This window comes from Alexandromys fortis, unplaced genomic scaffold (genome assembly GCF_014885135.2).
Source record: "Alexandromys fortis isolate MF-2015 unplaced genomic scaffold, M_Fortis_MF-2015_v1.1 scaffold_8_9099976_23576923, whole genome shotgun sequence".
NCBI classification, from domain to species: domain Eukaryota; kingdom Metazoa; phylum Chordata; class Mammalia; order Rodentia; family Cricetidae; genus Alexandromys; species Alexandromys fortis.
The window spans coordinates 3,999,962-4,022,561 of record NW_026067899.1 but is presented as its reverse complement, the minus strand read 5'-3'; the positions used below and the strand labels follow the sequence as shown (position 1 = coordinate 4,022,561).

The 22,600-nt window shown below is 41.5% G+C and overlaps 1 protein-coding gene across 1 annotated transcript in view; it reads left to right on the top strand.

Annotated features, from left to right (window-relative positions):
* Positions 1 to 22,600, top strand: part of Cers6 (ceramide synthase 6) — a 231,482-nt gene that overhangs the window by 121,723 nt on the left and 87,159 nt on the right. Inside the window, exon 4 of the mRNA XM_050123461.1 lies at positions 8,066 to 8,123. Within this exon, the coding sequence (XP_049979418.1) occupies positions 8,066 to 8,123 (58 nt within the window). The remainder of the gene's footprint in view (positions 1 to 8,065; positions 8,124 to 22,600) is intronic.

Sequence of the window (22,600 nt, the reverse complement as noted above, 5' to 3'; positions counted from 1 at the left end):
GAAGTGATTATGTTTTAACTAATGTTTTAAAGCAACAATAAAAAAGAAAGTGTTTTTAATATAGATTTAAAACATGAGCATGGCTGCAAAAGATAAATTTATGTCAAAACGTTGGCAATATGATAGATATTTTGTAATAATTCTTTTTGTTATTCATTGATATACTTTTTATCCTTTGTACTAAAAAGGAAGTGTATTACAATACAGGTTTACAGGTGTATATATATAAAATTATATAGCACATCCTGTAGCTTTACATTTTCGTCAGGTTTCAGATGCTACTAGGAAGGGCCCTGTTACCCTCAGCTCCCATCTGCATTAATTCTTTCTTTACTACTATATGATTTGAAGTAAGGACCTTTAATGCTGTTAGTAACAGCCCCACTTCCTGGTGTTGGGAGCTGTTAGTATCCTGTCTGTTGTCCTGCTCTGTGTTACTGACATAGTCTTAAGAAGACTTAGGCCCTGGAAACTCAGAGCCCATTGGAACCTTCTCTGCATTTCCTATCCAACCCGTCCCTCTCTGCCTCACTAACCCTTCCTTACCTAGCTCACCTATAGAAGGGATACACTATGGTGCCATCTCCACCTTAACAAGATTTTCTTAGAGACACTGTAGCAGGATGACCTTGAAATACAAATCACCAATCACCGTTTGATAGAAGCTAGAAGCACAGATTTAAGATGCGAATAGATGAACTTAGAGTCATCGTCTGTCGAGAATCAGCTTTGTAAATTGTCGGTCCCCTAGAGGGGAGACTGTAAATATTCATACTCACGTGAGATATTCTTGTTCTTTAATAAATCTTTAAGGAATGTCCATCTGGTCATTTGTACAATTACAGGTAAAATTTCTTTGACTTGATCTCCCCAATTTAGTTACGGGATCATTTTTCTGATAACGGAGCAGGAATTCATTAGATCATTAGAAAGCAAGAGTGAGCTGTTACCCATGGAAACCCTGAGCATCAACAACTCCTTTTGTCTGTCTGGACAAACTCAGTAGCCCATGAATTCACGTGCCTTTCTTGCTTAGAGCACCCCTGGCCGTGGATCCTCACTGTCTCACTGAATTTTATTCTGAGCAGTCCTGGCGCTGTTTGTAAAATGTATGGCTATAGTGTAGTCACAATCGCATGTGGTTACAAACAGATCTGGATGCCTAAAGTTAAAAAGGCAAGAGCGTCTGTCCTTGACATGACCTACTGCTCAACCACTTAAGAAGAATGAAGGCTTGCTCTATCATCATGTCTTCTCCACGTGCAATGGGACACAGCTGCCCAGGAACCACATTCTGATGAGGTAGAGTTTTGTAGCCACTGGCACTGAGATACAGTGAGTCATAAAAGTTAATTAGGAATTACTTGTTGGATGACACATGACAACTGCTAAACACTGCATTACAAGTCATTCTTTAACATGTGCCTCGTGTCCCATGGCTGTCCATCTACTCCTGACGATTGCCTCATTTCCTTCTCATTCCCACCCATAGAAACACTCCTTCCCGTCTTCAGTTTCAGGCCAGGAGGTACATTTGCTGTGCCACTGGTTCCAGACTGTGTGAGAATCATGGAGACGGTGTCCCATCCGTGTGTGTGAGCACAGCTGCTGAAGAGCTAGTCCTGGGCAGAAGATTTAAGATACAAAAATTCTCCCTCCGACAGGGAAGATCCAATTAGGAATTAGACACTTAAAGGATTTATTATGGCTAAGTCAACACGCTTTAGGGACAAGAAAGAGCCTTGGTAGGTAGAGACGGGAAGGAAGTTCAGAAAGATTATGAAAAGTCAGATTGGATGGAGGAGAAGATATGGTTGTGGCTTAAAGAAGGAGGAAAAATAGACATCACCGTGTTCATTAAGTAGAATGAAATTTGTATGGTCACCCCAAGGGACAGTCACAGGCTAGTGACAATCTTAACTCTCCTTTCTGATTGTCACTTTGTGCTGTCTCCTTGTACTGCAGTGGGCGCTAATTCTGCAGAATTTGAGAGAAGCCTCTGGAGGAAATGCTGAATTTGTATCCTGGTTTTATCTTTTACCAATGGTGTGGCTGGCACCAAACACTCTGTTGCCAACAAAGGGTCCCAATAGAGAGCTAATAATGGAGTCTGTCCAAGTGTCTGCTTCCTTATCGCTGGGAGTTCTTGCTTTACCTTAAAAAAGTAAACAAATAAGAAATCCAGCCAGGCTTTGGTGGCGCACGCCTTTAATCCCAGAACTCAGGAGGCAGAGGGTGGCAGATCTTTGTGAGTTCAAAGCCAGCCTGGTCTGTGAGAGCTAGTTCCAAGACAGGCTCCAAAGCTATAGAGAAACCCTGTCTCAAAAAAACCAAAAAGAAAAAAAAAGAAAGCAAGAAATTCAACTTCTGCTACTTTAGCACTACATAAATAAAGGCACAGACGTAATTTTTGGCTTAACAATTTTTAATGAGGATTCATCATTTAAGATTCTATAAAAATATTATTAGTTATATATTTCATTATCAAAACAGTATTCTCTGTAACAATGAATTTAATGTTTTGCTTTTCATTCCCTGTTTTTACCAATACAGTCTCAAAATTCATCCCTTGGTTATTGTTAAATATTTTATATTGTCCCTTAAGAACAATAGCTTTAATAGGTTGATGAAATTTAGGGAAATTGTGCATATTTCTAAGTTTGTGCATCCTATTTTATTTTAAAACTATATTCTTTGAGTTCGTAATTTATATTTGGTGTTTTGGTGGGTTGAAATTGACCTGAGTTACTTTTTTTTAAAATTTTAATAGTGTATTTTATTTAGCCATAGATTTACAAAAATCTTACATTTGCCAAGATACAATAACTATTGTAAATGAGATTTTTATCTTCCACATATGTTTATTTTACACACGGAACAGCGCACTTACCACTTAATGAAGGCTGCAGAGTAGCACAGTCTCACAGTCTTTGATTAGGAGAATATTTTTAAAGTTGCTTAACCAATGAAAGGCACCTCGGCTTGCCGTGACTTTCTTCAACCATCTTTATCATTGGCTGGTGTCAAGGAGAAATTAAAGATCGTGTGGACATTTGTGCCCCTGATGGTGACTTGTTTTTATCTGATTTGTTTGTGTGTTAATATGTTTTGTTTTCTTGCCTGAATACAGAAGGATTCTTCTTCATTTTTACTCGAGGATTCAAACTTAGTTCTGGATGTGGCTTTGAATTGGTCTTGTTTAGAACATAATTTGATTCTTTATTTCTTAGTATATTCTTTTCAGATGTGTCATTGATGATTATTTTTATGTCAGTTTTTTACTTATAGTTCCTTAGAAACCAATATAATTAGATTATTATTTTCCTGACCCCTGGATCTATAGTCCTTTTTTTCTCTGTTGATCTCTTGGGATTGTTCACCACCTGTTTCATTGATTGGATTTCTTCTATGCATATCTTGTTTCAAATTAATTAATTTTTGTATTTAACGTTTCTATACAGTATATTTTGATCATGTTCTTTCCCCTCCCCCAGCTCTCCCCAGGGCTTCCCCACCAACACAGCTTCTTGTTCTTTCTATCCTCACCCCTTTCCTCATGTGTGGGTAGTAATTCCCAGCTCTGTCTTTAGAGTCTGCACAACTGTTCTTTGGTTTTCTTCATCTATAATCTCCTTTTAGTCCCGCTGCTCTTAAAAATTGATTTATACCTTTGTCTTTCTGTTTTTTTTTTTTTTTTAGAAATCTTGTCTTCTTCATCACATTAAGAATGTGAAATATTTTCTGGAAAATGACTTCTGATTTTTGTAGGAAGTCGTCTTGAAGAGTGTGCTGTGGTTATTTAGCATGCTGTTTGCTTGCTACACTCAGTCCCATTTGGTAGATTCATGCCGGTTATTTAGCTGTTATTGTTGTTGCTTAATTGTAAAAGATCTCTCCAGATCTGCTCAAGGAGAAGATGCTCTTGGTCCTATTCTCTGTCCCTTTGTTTCTTAGTAAAAATTCTCTTTGAAGTCTTTGATGAAGTAGTGGGTTAATATTTGTAGGCTTTTACATGTTTTCAGTGGACTGAGAGATTTTCAAAGAAATTAGCTATCTCCAATGCCTTGTTCACTGTTATGTATATATGCTATGGTAGCGCTCCAATTCCTGGCATGCAACACTTTCAAAAATCATCTTGTCTCAGAATCTTTATTGCATCTGAAACCACCAGGGTACAGAACACTTCCCTTTCTTTCTAGCTGTAAGAGGAAGTAGCAGTCACAAACTGATATAGTTGGGGGATTTTCCTGCTGCCCCCAAATGTATCATCAAGCCTAGGTTTCTGGGCAAGTTGGCCAACAGTGAGGTAACCCAGACCCAGAAAGATGAACATGGTATGTACTCACTCATAAATGGAAACTGGCTGTAAAGCAAAGAATATTGAGACTATAGCTCATGATCCTAGAGAAGCTAAGTAACAAGGTGAACCCTAAGAAAAACATACATAGATCCACCAGACAAGATCACCTGACTAAATTGGGAGCATGGGGGTCAGGGGAGAAGGAAGAGTGGAAGGGACAGAGGAGGGGAAAAGGGGGAGGGGGAGGAGAACTTGAGGGAACAGGATAATCAAGGTGGAAAAAGGACAGAGATGAGAGCAAGGAAAGAGATATATTGATTGAAGGAGCCATTATGGGGCTAGCAAGAAACTTGATACTAGAGAAATTCCCAGGAACCCACAAGGATGACCCCAACTAAGACCCTAAACAATAGTGGCGAGGGTGCCTGAACTAGCCTTGCCCTGTAGTCAGACTGATGAATATCTTAAATGCCACCATAGAACCTTCATCCAGCAACTGATGGAAACAGAGGCAGAGACCCTTAGTGGAGCACTGGGCTGAGCTCCCGAAGTTCAGTTGAAGAGTAGGAGGAGTGAGAATAAGAACAAAGAGGTCAAGACCATGATGGGGACACCCACTGAAACAGTTTACTTGAGCAAATGGGAGCTCACCAACTCCAGCTGGACAGGGAAGTGATCAGCAGAGGACCAAACTGGTCCCTCTGAATGTGGTTGACAGTTGCATGGCTGGGGCAGACAGTGAGCCACTGGCAGTGGCACCAGGATTTATCCCTACTGCTGGTACTGGCTTTTGGGAACCTGTTCTCTTTGGAGGGATACCTTGCTCAGCCAAGATAGAGTAGGGAGGGCCTTGGACCTTCCCCCAAAGCAATGTGCCTCACCCTCTCTGAGGAGTGGATGTGGGGTGGGGGTGGTATGTAAAATTAAAAAAAAAAGATAGTTTGTTTAAAAAAAAGTAAAGAAATTATTTTTAAAAAAAGAGTGTGGAAGGGGGGTACAAACAGAAAGATACTTTCCTACTTCTCTAAAGACCATAATTTGTTTAATGTTATCTCGATTTTCTTTTTTTATTTCTTTTCTTTCTTTTTTTTTTTGGTTTTTCGAGACAGGGTTTCTCTGTGGTTTTGGAGCCTGTCCTGGAACTAGCTCTTGTAGACCAGGCTGGTCTTGAACTCACAGAGATCTGCCTGCCTCTGCCTCCCAAGTGCTGGGATTAAAGGCGTGCGCCACCACCGCCCGGCTCTATTTCTCTATTACCTTAAAAAAAATTGTCTGTGTGTGGCGGTGGTCGTGCAAACACATGTTTGCGTTTAGGGGGTTGGAGCAGGGGACAAACTCAGGGATGCTGTCTCTTTGAGGTAGAGTTTCTCCTCAACTTGGAGCTGATGAATCAGACTAGATCAAACTAGACCATGAAGATCCAGACATCTCCGGTTTTCAGTTTTGTTGGGAGGTTTATTCCATTGCTTTTGCCTTCCCAGCACTGGGGTCACAAACACAGAACACCATGCCCAGATTTTTTTTCATGGGTTCTGGGTGTTAAGCACAGGTCCCCATAATTTTAGGCAAGTACTTTACTAACTGCGGTATCACTTTAAGCCCTCTAAAACCCCTTTTAAAATCTAATTTTATTCTCTTGCTGTTATAAGAATCCTTCCCTGCTCCTAGCAGGAGAATGGAAGTCATGTCTTCCTATTTGTGGTCGCTTTCCCATTATATGTTGTGTTCCTTATCTCCTCCGAGAGATATTCCGTTGAAAGTCTTGGGAACAATAAACAAGCTTGAAGCAATTATTTAAAACGGTAGCTTATATGAAACTCCATAGATAGAGTATTTTTTTTCATGTTGCAAAATGTTTGCAAATTTTGCTTCCTGCAGATATTTTGTGGAAATAAGAAGTCTGCCTTGTAAATATTCATTGCAACTTGTTATTCAAATAGGGTAGGCATCGGTGTTCCTGTAATAGAGCCCGTGTCTTAGGAAAACTGGGTCATGTTAGTGATAGAATAAAATGCAGACACATAAATGATGATAAGAATTCCAATGACTTCTATAAAATTTTTATTGTACATAAGCTGTCCGATCATTGCCTGCTAACAATGGTCAGAATTGAGACAGCTGTTATAAATCATTCGCTAGAGCAGTTGGAGATTTAGTTGTCTGCAGAGGCCAGAAAAACAAGCAAATTCTTGAGGTACACTGGCTCAGTGTAACAGGGAAAGAAAGGGACTAAAATACTTGTCTCTCTAAAGATGACAAAATCCTTGGATTACCATTATGGAATAAACTTATTCTTCCCTGAGGTAGAGCTGAGGTCAAGGGATATTAGCAGATTTGCCCCTAATGAAAAGATTCTGTGTTGTTCATCAAAGCTAACTAATCTGCAGGGTTCATTCAAGATAAAATGGGGGATTGTCTAACACTTATTTGGAATTCAATATGGTGATCGCAAAGCATTAGGTCAGGCTGAACATTGTGTAACTGAACATGGCCCATGTCAGTCTTGGTTTTAGGTTCTGATGTAGAATTTGTTCCCAAGATGGATAGAAACACAGAGGCAGACATTCATCCGTAGCCACCAAGGAAACTGGTTGTGGCTGTGGGTGAAGTCCCTTTGGGCTGTTCACACTGTGTGCGTGCGCCGTCCATTCTTACAGGAGGATGTCCACATGAAGCTTGAGTCTGTGCTTTTCATGTTTGTTGCGAGACTTTTTGAATTCGTCCTCCTCCTGTCGGTTTTTGTTGTTCCTTCCTGAATTCAGGTTTTTGTGAGTTACTTGTTGAAGACTTTCAACTCTGAAGTTCAAAGTTCTCTAAATGAGTTAGTTCTTCCTTAGATTTCAGAACATTGGAGAGTGGACCAGCCCAGAATGTCTCTCTCTGTGGAGTCTGGGGTATGCTTGTGTCTGTTGGTGGTCAAAGCCAGTTGTTAGCAGTTTCCTAGAAACTTAGCACTCTTCCTTCCCTGAATGCAATTCTTCCTTCTTTCAGACAATTTTATGTATCACTTTAATCATCTCCTATAATCTGTCACTTGCTTTACTTAAAATATTTTAGGTTCTTTGCAAACAGTTTGTCTTCCGATGGTATGAAGGTGTCTATTTCTTCTTGTATGTTCATCTACAAGCTCTCATCCAAGGTTCCACCAACCTAGTAACCTGATGAATACAGCTGAGTGAATCCCAGTTTTTAAAAGCATGGTATTCACATTCAGAGAGTACAAGGAAGGCCAGAGAGGTGGTTCGAGAAAAAAGGTGCTTACGGCACAAACTCAGCTGACTGAGTTTTGTCACTGGAGCCATACACACACACATAGTACACACATGACCAGAGATACAAACACATGTACACACATGTGTGCCCATGTGTGCCTGAACCTGCACACACACACTTTACTTTCTGCATGCAAGAAGTAAATTTGGGTGTTGAGTACTAGGGTAGGATGCTTTTTGTAAATAAAAACTTAATACCTTCATTTGATGAATCTCATCCCTCCATGTGGGTTCAATCAGAGAAAATTGAGAAGTTGGGAAGGAAGAAAGGCAGCTGGGCAAGTTTGATAACTTAGAGAAAGAAAGGTTGTGAATAATGGCTAATAATTATTTCCTAAAGCCATACACAGGGCTGTTCATGCTTGGCCAGTGACTTTCACCAAATCCATTCCTTGGTTTAAAGGGACAGAAAACTTAATAACTTTTTCCTCACATTTCGGGTATGCTGTGAAATATGTAAACTGATTGCCTTAATTTCTTTAATCTTCTACAGGTGGAGATTTTCCTTTTCCCTGTATGTATTTAGCTACGGAGTCCGGTTCTTGAAACAGGTAGGCACTGTCAAATTATTTCATATAATTCTTATGTGCCCATAGGTCTACATCTAATTTTTAATACATAACAATATTTTAAATACTTTAACAACTTTCCTAAGAATTACTTGAACATTTAAATTTGATTTATGAAAACGTTCACACAAGACTCATCTAGACATGTGTCTGAAATGCTCTGAAAAACTTTGTTTCTCGGTGAGGATGTGGCGTCTTCAGTGTGCTCTGTCTAGTGACTGCTTTTTTTTTTTTTTTTTTGCAGTAGAACTTGTAACATCAGTTGGTTCTGTGAAAGAGGCTAGCACTTCAGCGTTTGCCTGTCACATGATCTGAGAACTCTGGGGGCTGCAGTGGGTGCCATCACTGTAACCCCTCTGGTAGAGATTGTTCTTTTAGAGTCTTGCATATTACATAGCAGGGTGGCACCGACTGCTGGTGCTAACAGCTGCATGAACTAGTAGGACCCATTGATGTATGGAAATCCTTTGTTAGGCACAGTCTCCTTCTGCCTGATCTTCGCCACCCTTACTGGTGTTACTGATAAATCAGGGTGCTTACGTTCAAGACTCAAAAAGATCTGTCCTCTCGTGTTCTTGTCTGCGTTAACAATGGTAGCTTGGTATAAAATGGGAAGTTAATTTTAAAAGTACCTCATACTGTTAACCTCCAAAGTAGTATCAGTGGTTTTTTATTTTAATTATAGAAGATCTCTAAAATAGAATATAGGCCTAGTAGCATAAGTTCCTAGGAAAGCTTATAAATATTGATGTGACATTTTCAAATCGGTTTTGTTTTTTAAGTCTGAGTTATCAGCTACTGTCTGCTGATGGAATCGCTCCTATAAAAAGTGGTCCCTTCCCCCTGTTAAAGCCCCCTAGGATACTCTTTTCAATGCTTGCCATCTCCTCGGGTGACTGTGCTTGCTGGTTGGCTTCTTTTCACTTAATAAGAACGTACGGTCCGGGACCATCGGAGGAAATTTAGATGGATGAACTTCGCACTCACAGTGGAGAAGTCTGCAGCTGGAGTGAACAGGCGTGGCAGAAAACGCTTCGTCTGAACCCTTATATTCGTGTTCTCAGACTTAGCGAGGAAAGTGGAATGAGTATAGACATTTTATGCTTCCTCGGAGAAGATAGCTGTAGAGAGAGCTGGAGGTGCTGTGACAGATTCGCCCCTCATGGAATGTCAAGCTGCTGACAGTCCCACGGTTTGGGGGTTCAGGCTTGCTTCTGCGCTTGATGAGGTTTTGATGGTGTAGGGACGAGATGATGGGAGCCGGGACCACTCTTGTCCCCTCCTTTTGTTGGATAGTTTCCATTGTCCCCCACATGGTAAGTGTGGCCATCTGATACCAGAACAGGAAGCACTTTGACATAGATCTAATTCATTGTCGTTCATTCTGCCCCTACACAGACTGAATGGCCTGAGAATACCTTTTGTCCAGGCTGACCGGACCGAGAGTGGAAGGCCAATGGACCATGACAAGGCTGTAAAGAAACTTGTCAATAGAATGTTTGCTTGGGATCTTTTTTTTTCCTGAAACGTCACCATTTTAGACTAGTTTCCTTTCAGGGCATAACAAATGCTTTAAAGACGGCGAAAGACCAAGACATGCTCCGGCCGAGTAAACTTGTATTGAAGTTCTTTCTTTGGTGCTTTCTGAACAGCGTTCGTTCAGATGAACTGTTCAGTTTAGCTGCTATCGTGGGAGACAGAGTTGTGTGTTGAATCCATGTTGTCCAAATACCCTGTGCAGAACTGTGCAAATGCCTTGTCAACCCCCTATTTCATGGTCACGAAAGTACACATTCAGAGAAGGTCGGTAATGTTCTGAAAGTCACATTAAAGTGTGCTTACGGGGAACCTCAAATTCAGTGCCCACCACTGTGTCATACTCCTGGCCTCTCACTTTCCCTGGCTGCACAGTTCCCACACGACTTCTTCCTTTGGTCAAGTCAACTAAATTGACTAAACCAAGTCCTTATTCCAGTATAAATAACTTAAAAGCTTAAATATTTTAAATAGTTTTATGAACTTGGAAAAGACGGTATTATTTACTTGTCTCCAACCAAGAGGGAAACAAATGTGGATGCAACCGCAAAATTAAGATGAAAAGTTCATAATATTGTAAATATTTTAACATAGAGTCAATACATTTTACTAAAATAGCCCAAGTTCACCTTTGTGTTCAATTTTTTCCAGATAGTGTAGTAGGAAAATTCTCAGAATCACTGAGCAATGAACTAGTTTTCATTTCAGTATCAAAAGCTTGGACTATTCCCTGGCTTGTAGAAAAATGCTTGGCAATCTCCACTGTCTGTTTCCCTCCATCCTTCCTTAGATCAGACAGATCAGCTGTGGCTTATCTTCTAGGGAGACTGAGTCCTCTCCGGTCTAAAATTACAGACATCTAAGTAGACTGCTGTGTTCGGCTGTTGCTATGATGAGAAATGCCTAAATAGTTTGACGTAAGCCCAAGTCTGGCTGTTTCCTGATCTTTAGGTGCAGTCCATGGGTAGGTCCACTCACACGTGACTGGCAGGGACAAATGCCTTTGTAAAAGGAGGTTCTGAGTTACCTGGGCTGCCCCCAAAGTCCTGCAGCCAACTCACACAAATTGGCATGCTGTCTAGGGTCCTGAAATAAACCAAACCATTGCCCAGCGTGAGTATACATTTGTAATCCCATCACTGAGAAGGCTGAGGCAAGAGGATGGAGTGCTAATATCCTGTCTGTACTATTGGTTTTGTTTGTTTGGTTTGGATTTGGTCACTTTTAGATGAAAATTTCTATTTGGCTGAATATTAAAAATATTTTTAAAGTCCATGTCTTAAATATAACATCACAGGAATCACACACACACACACACACACACACACGCACATTTTACTAAGATACAGATAAAAAGAATTTCCTAGAATTTATAAGTTAGGCTAGTTTGTTTCTGGCTTGCAACCATTTAATGTCATTTTTATATCATGATCCGTTTTGTAAGCTTGCATGCATATAACTAAAAGAAAAACTGTTGAACAAATAACTATATCTAACTTCTGTATCAAAGCCTGATAAAAGACAGAAAACACAAGAAGTATGTTAGGAGTTACTGTTAATACTTAAAAACAACAACAATGATTGCTCATGGGGAACCACTGAGGCTGTGTAAATCAAAGCAGCTGAATGGCCAGCAACCAACGCCACCGCGCAATGAGAAGCTTGCAGCCTGGGTGTGAATCAACTCACTGCTCCTTTTTGAAGCCGTCTGCCTTTGCAAGCAGCGTAGCTAGTGATGCTAATTAGTGTATACACTGGTGTAAATACCTTTGCCGTTGTGAATCAATAGAGAACATCTCAAGGACTGGCCTTTCCTTAGTACTACCCTGGAGGTAGTGATGACAAGAAAGCACTAACACTCAGGATCAAGGAATTTGGGAAAGGAACTGAAAAGGACATGGAGCCCTGTAAACTTTCTAAGGAGGGGATGCTGGCTAGCTGGTGTCCCCGAGAGGAAAGCTGGCCCTGTTGTTTTCATGGGGTAAAGGTGTGTCACTGGCAAGATAGTAAAAACTGTAAGAAAAACAGAATAGACCAAATTCCATCTCCCCCTGCAGCTTCCCAGCGCCATAATGTTTCTGAGAGGTCAGACTGGGCAAGACTCTGGCACTGTGGAGCCAGCAGATGTGTGGTTTGCACAATGCAGCTCCGAGCTGAGAACAGTATCTGGGTAATGAGTCTAAACCTCCCGATGTTGCCCCTTTATGTCTTGTGCTCCGCTAATACACTGTATTTTATTATTATGGGGAATGTCTCAGTCAATAAAATGCTTGCCACATAAGTATGAGGACCTGAGTTTGGATCCTCAACTCCCATATAAAAATCTAGACATGTATGATGCTACACCCATGCAATCCCAGCACTGGAGAGGCAGAAGCGGTAGGATCCATGGAGCTTGCTGGTCAGCTAGCCTTGTCAAATCCGCAAGTTCCAGGTTCTTCCAAGTGGGAGACCTTGTCTTAAAATAAAAAAATGGAGGACAGAAGACACCTGACATTGGCCACCGCCCTCCACATACATATAGACATGTGTGCCGACGCACCTGCACACAGTCATGAGCATGAACACATGCCTACAGCACACACCAGCATACCTGCTGGCTACTCTCTATTATATCAACTTGATGACTAACCACTAAACCGTGCGGTTAAAAAGCACTCTTCCAGACTCTTCTTGTTGCCCATGCCCTTGAATTTCTTGAATCTGACTCGAACCATGGCCCTGCCTTTCGTGGTACATGTGGCCATAGCCTATGATGCTGGTCTAGTGTTTCCAGTTGTTATCTTTGCTGATTGGTCAACTTGGAATGCTTCTGAAATAGAATTGTCAGCTGCTTGTCTATGTGAAGGTGAAAATAAAATTCGACCAGTTATTAAAATATCCATTTACAAGTTTGTGTGTGCGTGTGTGTTATTTTTTTAAATTGTGAAATTGTTTGGATACAGTCACTTATTTAAGGAAATCTGAATTTTAACTTTACCTTTGACAAAGGCCCATTCTTTTTTTTTCTTTCTTTTTCTTTTTTTTTTTTTTTTTTTTTTTTTTCTTTTTTTTTTTTTTTTTTTTTTTTTTTTTTTGGTTTGTCGAGACAGGGTTTCTCTGTGGTTTTGGAGCCTGTCCTGGAACTAGCTCTTGTAGACCAGGCTGGTCTCGAACTCTTAGATATCCGCCTGCCTCTGCCTCCCAAGTGCTGGAATTAAAGGCGTGCGCCACCACCGCCCGGCTGACAATGGCCCATTCTGTGCTGTATCAGAAGCACACTTGGCAGGTTGGGTCGATAATGTCTTGGTGGTTAAAGTGCTTGCTGTACAAGTGTAAGGACCCGAGGAAAGCCAAGCACAGGACAGACAGAAAGCTAGACTCGGTATAGCATGGTCATTCTCCCAGTGCTGCTACTGGGCAATGGCAGGCAGAGACAGATGACTCCCTAGGGGCTCACAGGCAAGCTACCTGACACAGGCAGCATCAAGCAACAAAGAGACCCTGAATCAAACAATCTGGAAAGTGGGGACCGGAGGTTGTCCTCTGACGATGCTTGTACTTGGCATGTGCATGCTGTCAGACAGGTGTGTGTGTAAACACATCTCACACACACACACACACACACGATTTGTTTTTATGTGCACTTCACTTGGATAACTAGCATCAGGAGAAGGAACCTTAAAGATCAAGTGGCCTAAATTTCTCATTTGGGGAAAGAAAAACCAGTTTCAGAAGAGTCCATTGATGTGCCCGAGGCAGAACTAGAAGTGTTTTTAAGTTATTTGCTGAGTCCAAGAAAAGTTAGAAAGCAGCTTTTCAACAGCGAGCAGTTCAAGTGAGTGCTGATTTTTAACAGTTGACCTGGTTGATGAAGAGTTCAAAGATTTATCGGGGTGGGACACTTAGGTGGGCAGAGTTCAGGTTGAATTGCTGGCCTCTGCTTGGCCAAATTAGGAGGACCTTGATCTCCATCTAGGTGCAGCTGCACTTTGCTCTCTGAAACTTCTCTGGGGAGCTCTCATTTTTCCTGGAAAATGGGAGCTTAGTACTTTCTCTGAGATCCCTGATTTAAGTGTGTGTGTGAAGCTTGGGAAGGTGCTGGTGGGCCTGCTCAGCTCTTTGACATTGCAACACCGCTTGGGATGAACAAAGTTTGTGCTCAGAGCCACGGACGGGTCAGGTGATGAGAAAACGTGATCGCCTTCAACTCCCACGGAACCCTCCCAGTGTTATTCATAGGTATCCTTGATTGCCGTGACCGTGGTCCAGACACACCTGCATGCACTAATTATTGCTGATTGGCAGTTGGGCTTTGCAGGGAATTCTGAATCTTTTGTAACCTCTAAACAAGAGAATTGATGTGATGTACCGCCGGGGCCTCCTACTCAGTGGCACCTTGCTGTAACCGTGCCTGGAGCCTTACTAACAGGCTCACATCCTTTCTGGAGCAAAATTTCCGATCAAACCTCAGGGCTGCTTCTACTGCGGTTTCCTTTCCCCTTGCACCACTCTTAAAAGATGCCTTTATCCAACCTGTGTCTTCTGCTCGCCCCAGTCCACTTCCCTTTTTTAGCAGCTGTGGCTCACATTCCCAACAAGGAGAGCCTAAGGAGTGAGAACCTCAGGGCAGTGTGGCACAGAGATGGTGCTGTAGTCACTCTGTCCCCACGGTACCATTGCCATCCCCATGACTGATTCTCCCTCTTATCAGCTTTATCTGGCTTTAGGCAAGTCACCCAGTCTCTCTGGTATTTAATTGTTCTCTCTGACCTCAGTCATGTGGCCTAAAGTAGCACCTTCAGCTCACATCTGATAAGTCAGTGGAGAATCTGAAATTATGGTAAATTGACACAGTCTGCTTAAAAAGCAGCATGGCAATACAGAGTAATTATAAATGTGCTCATAAATCTCGACCTGGAAGTTCAATTCCTATAAATTCATGCTGAAGAAAGAACTTTAAATATCTTCAAATATGAATATGTAAAGCTATTAATTACAATGAAAAATATTATCAATGTCTATATGCATATAATAAAAACCACTTAAAATATTATCAATGTCTATATGCATATAATAAAACCACTTAAAATGTTCTTAGTATTTAACATCTACAGAATTGTTTCACTACATTACTATCAAGTGAGTAGGGTAGCATATGAAATCCTTTGAAAATAAATCCATAATAGCCGTACTTAAGATCCTAGTAAAGCCGGGGGGAGCTGTGGATGAAGTGAGGTAGCCAAGTCTTGGTGTGTTTGTCTGCTGGTTACATACATAAAGGAGCACATGCAAATGAAGGAGCCAGTTCTTTTACAAAAGCAGAAATATGGATACCGTTTCTAAAAATATTTCATTCCATTATTATTCAAGAGCTCTAAGATGTAGGAATTAGCATGAAATGACTATATTATAAAAGACTATGAAGTTGTTAACAATTTTGATATGAGAAAATAGTAATTATAAAATGACTTCCCATTAAAATGGCAAAGAACTAAGGTTTAACATAGGGCTGAGGTGTGGCTCAGTCAGCGCAATATCTCTTTCCCGGTCATGGAGACTTGGGTTTGAATCCTTAGAACCCACAAAGATGTTCAGACACAGAGTAAATCCCACACTGGAGGCATGAAGACAGGAGGAAGCCTGGAGCCTACTGTCCAGCTAGCTGTTTTAGCTGAACCAGTGAGCTCCACATTCAGGGAGAGATGGTGTCTCAAGAAATGAAATGGAAATTGGTAAAGGAAGCCACTCAGTGGTAACTTCTAGGCTCTACATACATGTTCACATGTGATTGTGCATCCATGCATAAACATACATGTATGTGTACATACACACATGTACACGGCTATACGTACATTTGTACACCCATACAAAGTTTGGTTTAAAAAGTCTAGCATCATCTCAAGTATCTACAGACTGTATATAGACATCCTCCTTAGGAAACAGTTATGCAGTGTATTTTCTCTCCTATGGCATGTATGTACTTCCTACGATATGACTAGCAAATCTTTAATATACTATTTGCAGTTAGCAGCTGGTTAGAGCAACAGTATTTTGCACACTTGGGGGAATCTATTTGGGGTGAGAGTACCCATTTTCAGGTGATACAGGGACTGTGCCAGCACTGCAGTGATGCTCATAGTTGTCTCAGTTACAGTAACACTTGCTCTTTGGGTTAGTGAAGTGTCCTCTAGAGAACCTGGAACAGCACCCTGCCATACACAGTTGTCTTGCATTGTACTCAGGGCACATCTGGAGAGAATGACATTTCATGACAGCTTCTCCAGGCAGCCGAGCAGGAAAACTGCAGGATTTCACAAATATCAATGGGGAGCCAAAGGTCGTGGATTACTTGATCCCCAAGTACAAATGGCCACTCTGACCTTACAGTGTGATACATAGTTTTCTGTAATTGTTCCAAGCACTCCTGACTCTGGCTAAGTCCCTTTCCAATTCACTCAGTGTCCTGTCCACTTGTAGAAACTCCCGGACTGAAGGGAAAGAGAAAGAGGCAGCCGCGTACATTTCAGAGGTTACCAAAATAGCACTCATTGAAATCTATTCATCATGAGTTCCCTGAAGGCGTGGACGTCTCGTGCTTCTAGAACAGAGCTTGATTGTGAGAACTATTACTCCTCATCTGTATGCTGTGGCGGAGTTGGCTTTGCAGACCTGCTCTGGCTACCGGCGGCAGCGCCTGACGCCTGGATTGCATCAGTATTCATGTCCCGTTTCCATGGGGACTAGGAAAGCAGTAGTGCGCAGGAGGGCTCGGGTAATTAGAGATGAAGTATCGATCTCTGAATCGGAGCTTGCACCTGCAACAGCCGCTCTGCGTTAGTGAAGCCGCAGCAGGGACCTCCCCGCCACACAGGCAAATCACACGCTGCATTCCGCACAAAGCATTCTTTGTCATTCAAGTGTGTTTTACTAAAATCTGAGAGCGAATGGCTTTCACACGCGATAATCAGCCTGAAACATTCTCAACAATGGTAATGAAACTGCCAGACCCGCCCCCCACCTCCCTTAAAATCAGCTTTCTGGGAGAAATAAGGTGATAGAACACTCCTGCTTGTGACATCTGTGTTCATTTTCATGGTCTTGTCTGGATGTGTGGGGAGTGAAGGGGTACTTAGGACAAAGTGTTGATGTGGATCAGAGTATCGGACATTCCTGTCCAACCAGCCTGTGTTCCCACGAGAGACCTGTGTCAAGAGACCTGTGTGTTCCCATGAGAGCCCCAGATCATCAGGTCCTCGGTCTATTGCTGTTCCCTGTAAGGTCGGACAAATGACTGTTTATGTTTTTTTTTAAACTCCTTACTTCATTAACATGAAGAGGAATATGCACTCCCTATGGGGGCCAACATTGCTGTTGTTGAAGCTTCATTAACAAAAAGTCCAACATAAGATTATTCCTTTTGTTGTAGGAATTTAGGTATCTGTGAGTAAATGGGAAACAAAAGTTAGCAAAATTAATTAATAAAAGTAATTACACTGGAAGGGGGGGGCATTGGGGAATCTGCTAGAGTGAGTTCTGAAAATGGATTTTGTTATTGCCTTTGGTACTGGAGATCAAGCTTAGAGCCCCTGACCTTCACTCCCAGCCTGGAGACATTCTTACTAAGGGCTATAGTGGCTTAGTGTATTCATAAGCATATGTATATGGGCATCCAACTTAGCCCTTAGGTTCATATAGTTTGCTTATCTAAGTTATACATCAGTAAAAACATAAAACTTAAAAAAACATTTTCTGATAATATCCTAGCTGCCACATAAAATAGACCTCAGAGGTTGCTAACTAGAAATGTAAGCACGGACATTTGGCGGTCAGAAGTTGTGATTTATGGCTGTCTTGTTTATGGCTAAACATTACACCAACACACACCACATTCCAGGCTCTCCAGGGTTCAGGGAAGATTGGGGGAAGATTACAGGAGCCAAAGGCTGTGGAGGACTTAGATGAGACAATGTTTTGTGTCTCAAGAAAATTTCTACACTCAGGAGTTCACAACAGCTGTATTTGCCTATGTAAGACTTACAGAAGAACAAGCCAGCTAATATTCCCGCATGGATAGCGAGGTACATATGGGTTCCCACCCCTAACTGAGGAGCTATTGACAGTGGACAGCTGTTCAGAGAGAAAGAATCAGATATTTTTAGAGGTGTGTGTTGATGAGGTTTCTTTCCTGCCTGGTCCCACAGCCAGTCAGTCCCAAAGAAACACACAGAGGTCTACAGTAGTTATAAACTGGTTGGCCTATTAGCTCGGATTTCTTATTAACTAACTCTCACATCTTACATTAACCCATTATTCTTGTCTGTGTTAGCCATGTGGCTTGGTACCTTTTTATCAGCAAAGCATTCTCATCTTGCTTCCTCTGTGTCTGTGTGATGACTGCAGACTGAGCCTTTCCTTTTTCCCAGAATTCTCCTATTCTTGTTGCCTATACTACCTATACTTCCTGCCTGGCTACTGACCAGTCAGCATTTTATTAAACCAATACAAGTGACAAATCTTTGCAGAATACAAGACCATTGTCCCACAGCAGGTGTGGTTCTGGTAGGTTGACCACGCTTGTCCGAATGACCCCACACCCACTCAGAAGGCAGGGTGCAAGGTGCAGGAGAGGAAAGGTATAATTAGAGCCTTTGAGGTTTTTAAATCTAATGAAAGCTTAAGGTTTATCTATTAAGATGACCTGACCGTTTATGGTCACAGGGGTGGGGAAAATTTCACATTGAGCAGCAGCATCAGCCAAATTAGCAGACAGAGGAAGGAGCTAGATCTGCTAGGTTCACGAGTATTTGGAAGGCTTGCAATACCTTCAGTAGAAGCTTCAGATCTAGGTGGGGACCAGATCTGACCTCATACTCCAACGAGCAAACAATCCTGAACATCAGCCTGGGTTAGAGAGATAGCTTTGTCAGTAAAATGCAGGCAAGAGGACCTGAGTTCGTTGTCTAGAACCCATGTGAAAAAAGCCCAATGTGATGTTGTATTCTTACAATTCTCATGCTGGGGAGGCAGAGACAGATCCCTGAGACTCACTAGCTAACAGCCTAGCCATGTCAGCAAGTTCTAGGTAACGTGAAAAACTCTCATGTTTTGTCTCACAAAACAAATGGGACAGCTCTTATGGAATGCCACAAGTTTACTCCTTGCCAACACAGAGAAAGAGAGAGAGAGTCAAAGAGAAAGAGAAAACACTATAGAACTACTGATTATTTGCCGTAATTTAATAATTAGCCCTTTAGATAAGAATGTGGAAAATGAAAATGGAATTTAAGCTTTGACATTGGTTCATTATGGTCATTTCTTCTCAAGTTCATTCAGTAGCTTTGGCATGAAACCTGGCTTTGACAAGGTAGCATTTTGGATAATATAGTGTAAATGTTGCACCTGATGGGTATTTTTCAGAATTATATTGGAAATGTTATTGTTTTCCTTTTGACATATATTTGAGTTTTTTTTTAAAAACACATTCTTTTTTAAATTTATTTATTTCTTTATTAATTAATTAAAGATTTCTGTCTCTTCCCCACCACCGCCTCCCCTTTCCCTCCCCCTCTCCCAATCAAGTCCCCCTCCCTTGTCAGCCCAAAGAGCAATCAGGCAAACACATTCTTATTATATCACTGAGAGCTGGACATAGCACATGCTACCCAGAAACAGAGCCAACCTGGACTACATAATGAAACCCCGTGTCACAAAACAGCCATTGAAACATTAATCCTCATATGTACATCATGGAAATTCTTAGCCAGGAAATTGATAGGAGTACAGAATGTACCTCTTCCCTTTGGCACTGTGAGAAAAGGCACTGATTTCTGTCTCTCTTTATAAAAAGCTATTTTTGCCAGCGAGGTGAAAAATACCCTACTGTACTAAGTACCTGATTCAGAGTGAATGGATTCATACTTGACTTTTCCAATTCAAACATTTATCCACAGATGAGACAGACTGAATTAGTAGGAGCTCTTTCATGTCGTCTTGAAGGTGTTTTGCTATTTGTGCTTTCATACATTTGGGGTAGGCTGTTGTTTTTCACATTGTGTTCTCGTAGCAATTTTTTCAGAGAAGTGATATTCCCTTAGTTTAGCTGTTTCATCCTTTAAGAAGTCTGGCATGCTGGCCATCACCTAGTTCAAAGGAAGAGTGTGGATTCACTGGCTCTCAAGCCAGAACGGCCTCAGAGTCATTCTGAGAACTTGTGAGCTCATGGATTTCTGTGTCTTTCTTTTGTTTCTGATTCTGACTGGAGGAAGACTCTCCAAAGAGCAGCAGCAGGGGTGTGATGCTGGGTGGCCGATGATGGGCAGTGATCCGTGGGCAGGGAATGTCACCCTGAGTACCGCTGTGTTCTGGTCTGGTGTTTACTTCGTGTTTCCCTTGGGCGTTTCTTTACTATGACTGCTGAAACACTACAAATGTAGGGACTTCAACAAAAGAACTTGTCTTCTTCAGGGTCTGGAGTCAGCAGTATGAGTTCTGTCACTGTGAGGAAAAGCTAAGGAGCGGATGGGGCTGTGACCAAGGTAATCCTGACTCCCAGTGGCCTGTTCCTTAGCTTGTGGTCCTTGCTGCCCTCTTCACAGTGCTCCTCTGTGGTCTCCGCTGTCAGCATATCAGTTTCCTTTTTATAGTCAAACCTGCCCCTTGTCAACCAAATAACTTCATTACGTAAAGGTTCTTAACTGAGTCACTTCTGTGAACTTCTTTTCACCAGGTGAGGTGATGTTCCCACATTCTGTACATTCGCCCTTGCATCTTTGCGAGCCGATGCAGAGCTTACAGGGAAATGAAAACCCCATTCTCAACTCTGCTGATGGTGCAGTGGTCATTCACGGGGCTAGGAAGTGGGAAATGTCATTTAGAGCATTACAACATTGTCATTTGGAAACCGACAAGACTTTCTAGATGGTAATGCACGGTATCTGCAATAAATGATCGCGTTCGTCTATTATCTTGAAGCACCGTGGAAAAACAGATTTTATAACAATTTTAATTTTTTAAGAGCTGATATAAAATTTTCTATTAAAATGTCACACATTCCTTACACGTTGGCTGATAGAGCATGTGATGTGCGCACAGTTATATTTGATAGCTGGTTCCACACAGTAAAGACGGCGGTGGTGCTGCAGGTAGACCCCTAGGATTCAGATGGGAAGGGTGCATCTTCAGGAAGTTCGGCAAAGTGGGAGCTGAGGACTAGACTGAAGTCGGAATGATAAAGGAGACTTTGACCATGAAGGTGAACAAGCAACTGGGAGAGAAAACGGTACTGGGGAAAAGTCAAAAGATGAAGCTAAGACTTCTAAAGGATTGTAGCTAGGATCAAGGGAAGAGAGGAAGGACATGGGGGGTGCTAGGTAGCACCCATGTCCATGATGGACAGGTCAGGACTTCAGCTTCCATTTAGAAGAAAAATAAACAAATTTTGAACCAGAGCTGGGAAAGGGCCACTGGCTTCAGTGTGAGGAAGGAATTGAAAGCAACAAAGCCTAGATGCTTGGGAACCCGTGTTAGCCCTGCAGCCACTGTGCTGTCTGTGGCTTTTGGCTGAGCTCCGGGAGTAGCTGCTTCCACCACATCAGTTTATCTTGTTGGTACACTCAAGGATGGTCAGCATAAGGCCAGTTTTAAACACTTGGGCATGGAAGAGACTGGACATTAAAAGAGAGAAAAGAGGACTCTTTGCATTGTACTAAGTTACTTCTGAAAAGATAGAGAAGTGTAGTAGGAGGCTGCTTGTTTGTTACCAGCTGCCCAGACCACAAAATAATCGCTTAGAAACTATATTATTTGCAATAATGTTTGGCCTATAGCTTAAGCATATTTCTAGCTTGCTCTTATATCCTAAACTAACCCATCTCCATTAATCTGTGGATCACCATGAAGTCATGGCCTACCGGCAAAGTTCTGATGCATCTGTCTCCAGCAGTAGGCTATATATGGCTTCTCCTGACTCTGCCTTTGTTCTCCCAGCATTCAGTTTAGTTTCCCCCCACCTAGCTCTATTCTACCCTATCACAGGCCAAAACAGTTTCTTTATTTGTTAACCAATAAAAGCAACACATATACAGAAGGACTTCCCGTACTATTTTCCCTTTTATGTTTAAATGAAAAGGAAGGTTTTAACTTTAACATAGTAAAATTACATATAACAAGAGAGGTCTCAAGCAAGAATTATAGTTACAATGTTTATGTCTACTTTATCTTTTATCAAAACTAAGGAAAACTATAATTATAACTATCTACTCTTCAACTCCATCAAAGACTCCAGAAGGATATATTACCTAAGTAAACAGGAAGTACATTGTAAGCAACTTCTAAAACTCTAGAATTGACAGAGATATCTTGCTGCCTGTGCAGCTACCCACGGTTCTTCTGTATCATTGGGGCCTACAGGCCCATAGTATCCGGCCAGCTTTTCCATGAAACAGGAAATTCCAAAGATAGTTCCACCTATATTGGCAGTTTGTCAGTCACTTCCTTCTGTGCCCTGTGTCTGGCAGACTCTTTCATGAAGCAGGGACTGACTGACTGACTGAACGACTGACTCATCTTCTTTAGGAAAGTTCAGCAGTCATTTCTCTGTTTGTCCTGCATGTCTAGTTCATACGCCATAACATCAGACAGTCCAGGAAAGAGGAGCATCTTTGATGCCCATCATCTTCTTGAAGTTATTGGTGTTGCCAGAAACAGTTTTGTCTCATTGTCTTGAAAAGTCCTAAGTTCTCAAAACATTTAAATGCCATATTCTGTAGTCTTTGAAAGATAGAAAGAATACCTATCCATCTGAAATACTAGAAAACATAAATAACATGACTACAAGCTTGACTATTATAGATGACTATCTATTAACTTGTATTTCTTAATTATACATTGCATTTTTAAATGAACTGCACAATCATAATACCTTAATCAAGAGCAGAAATACA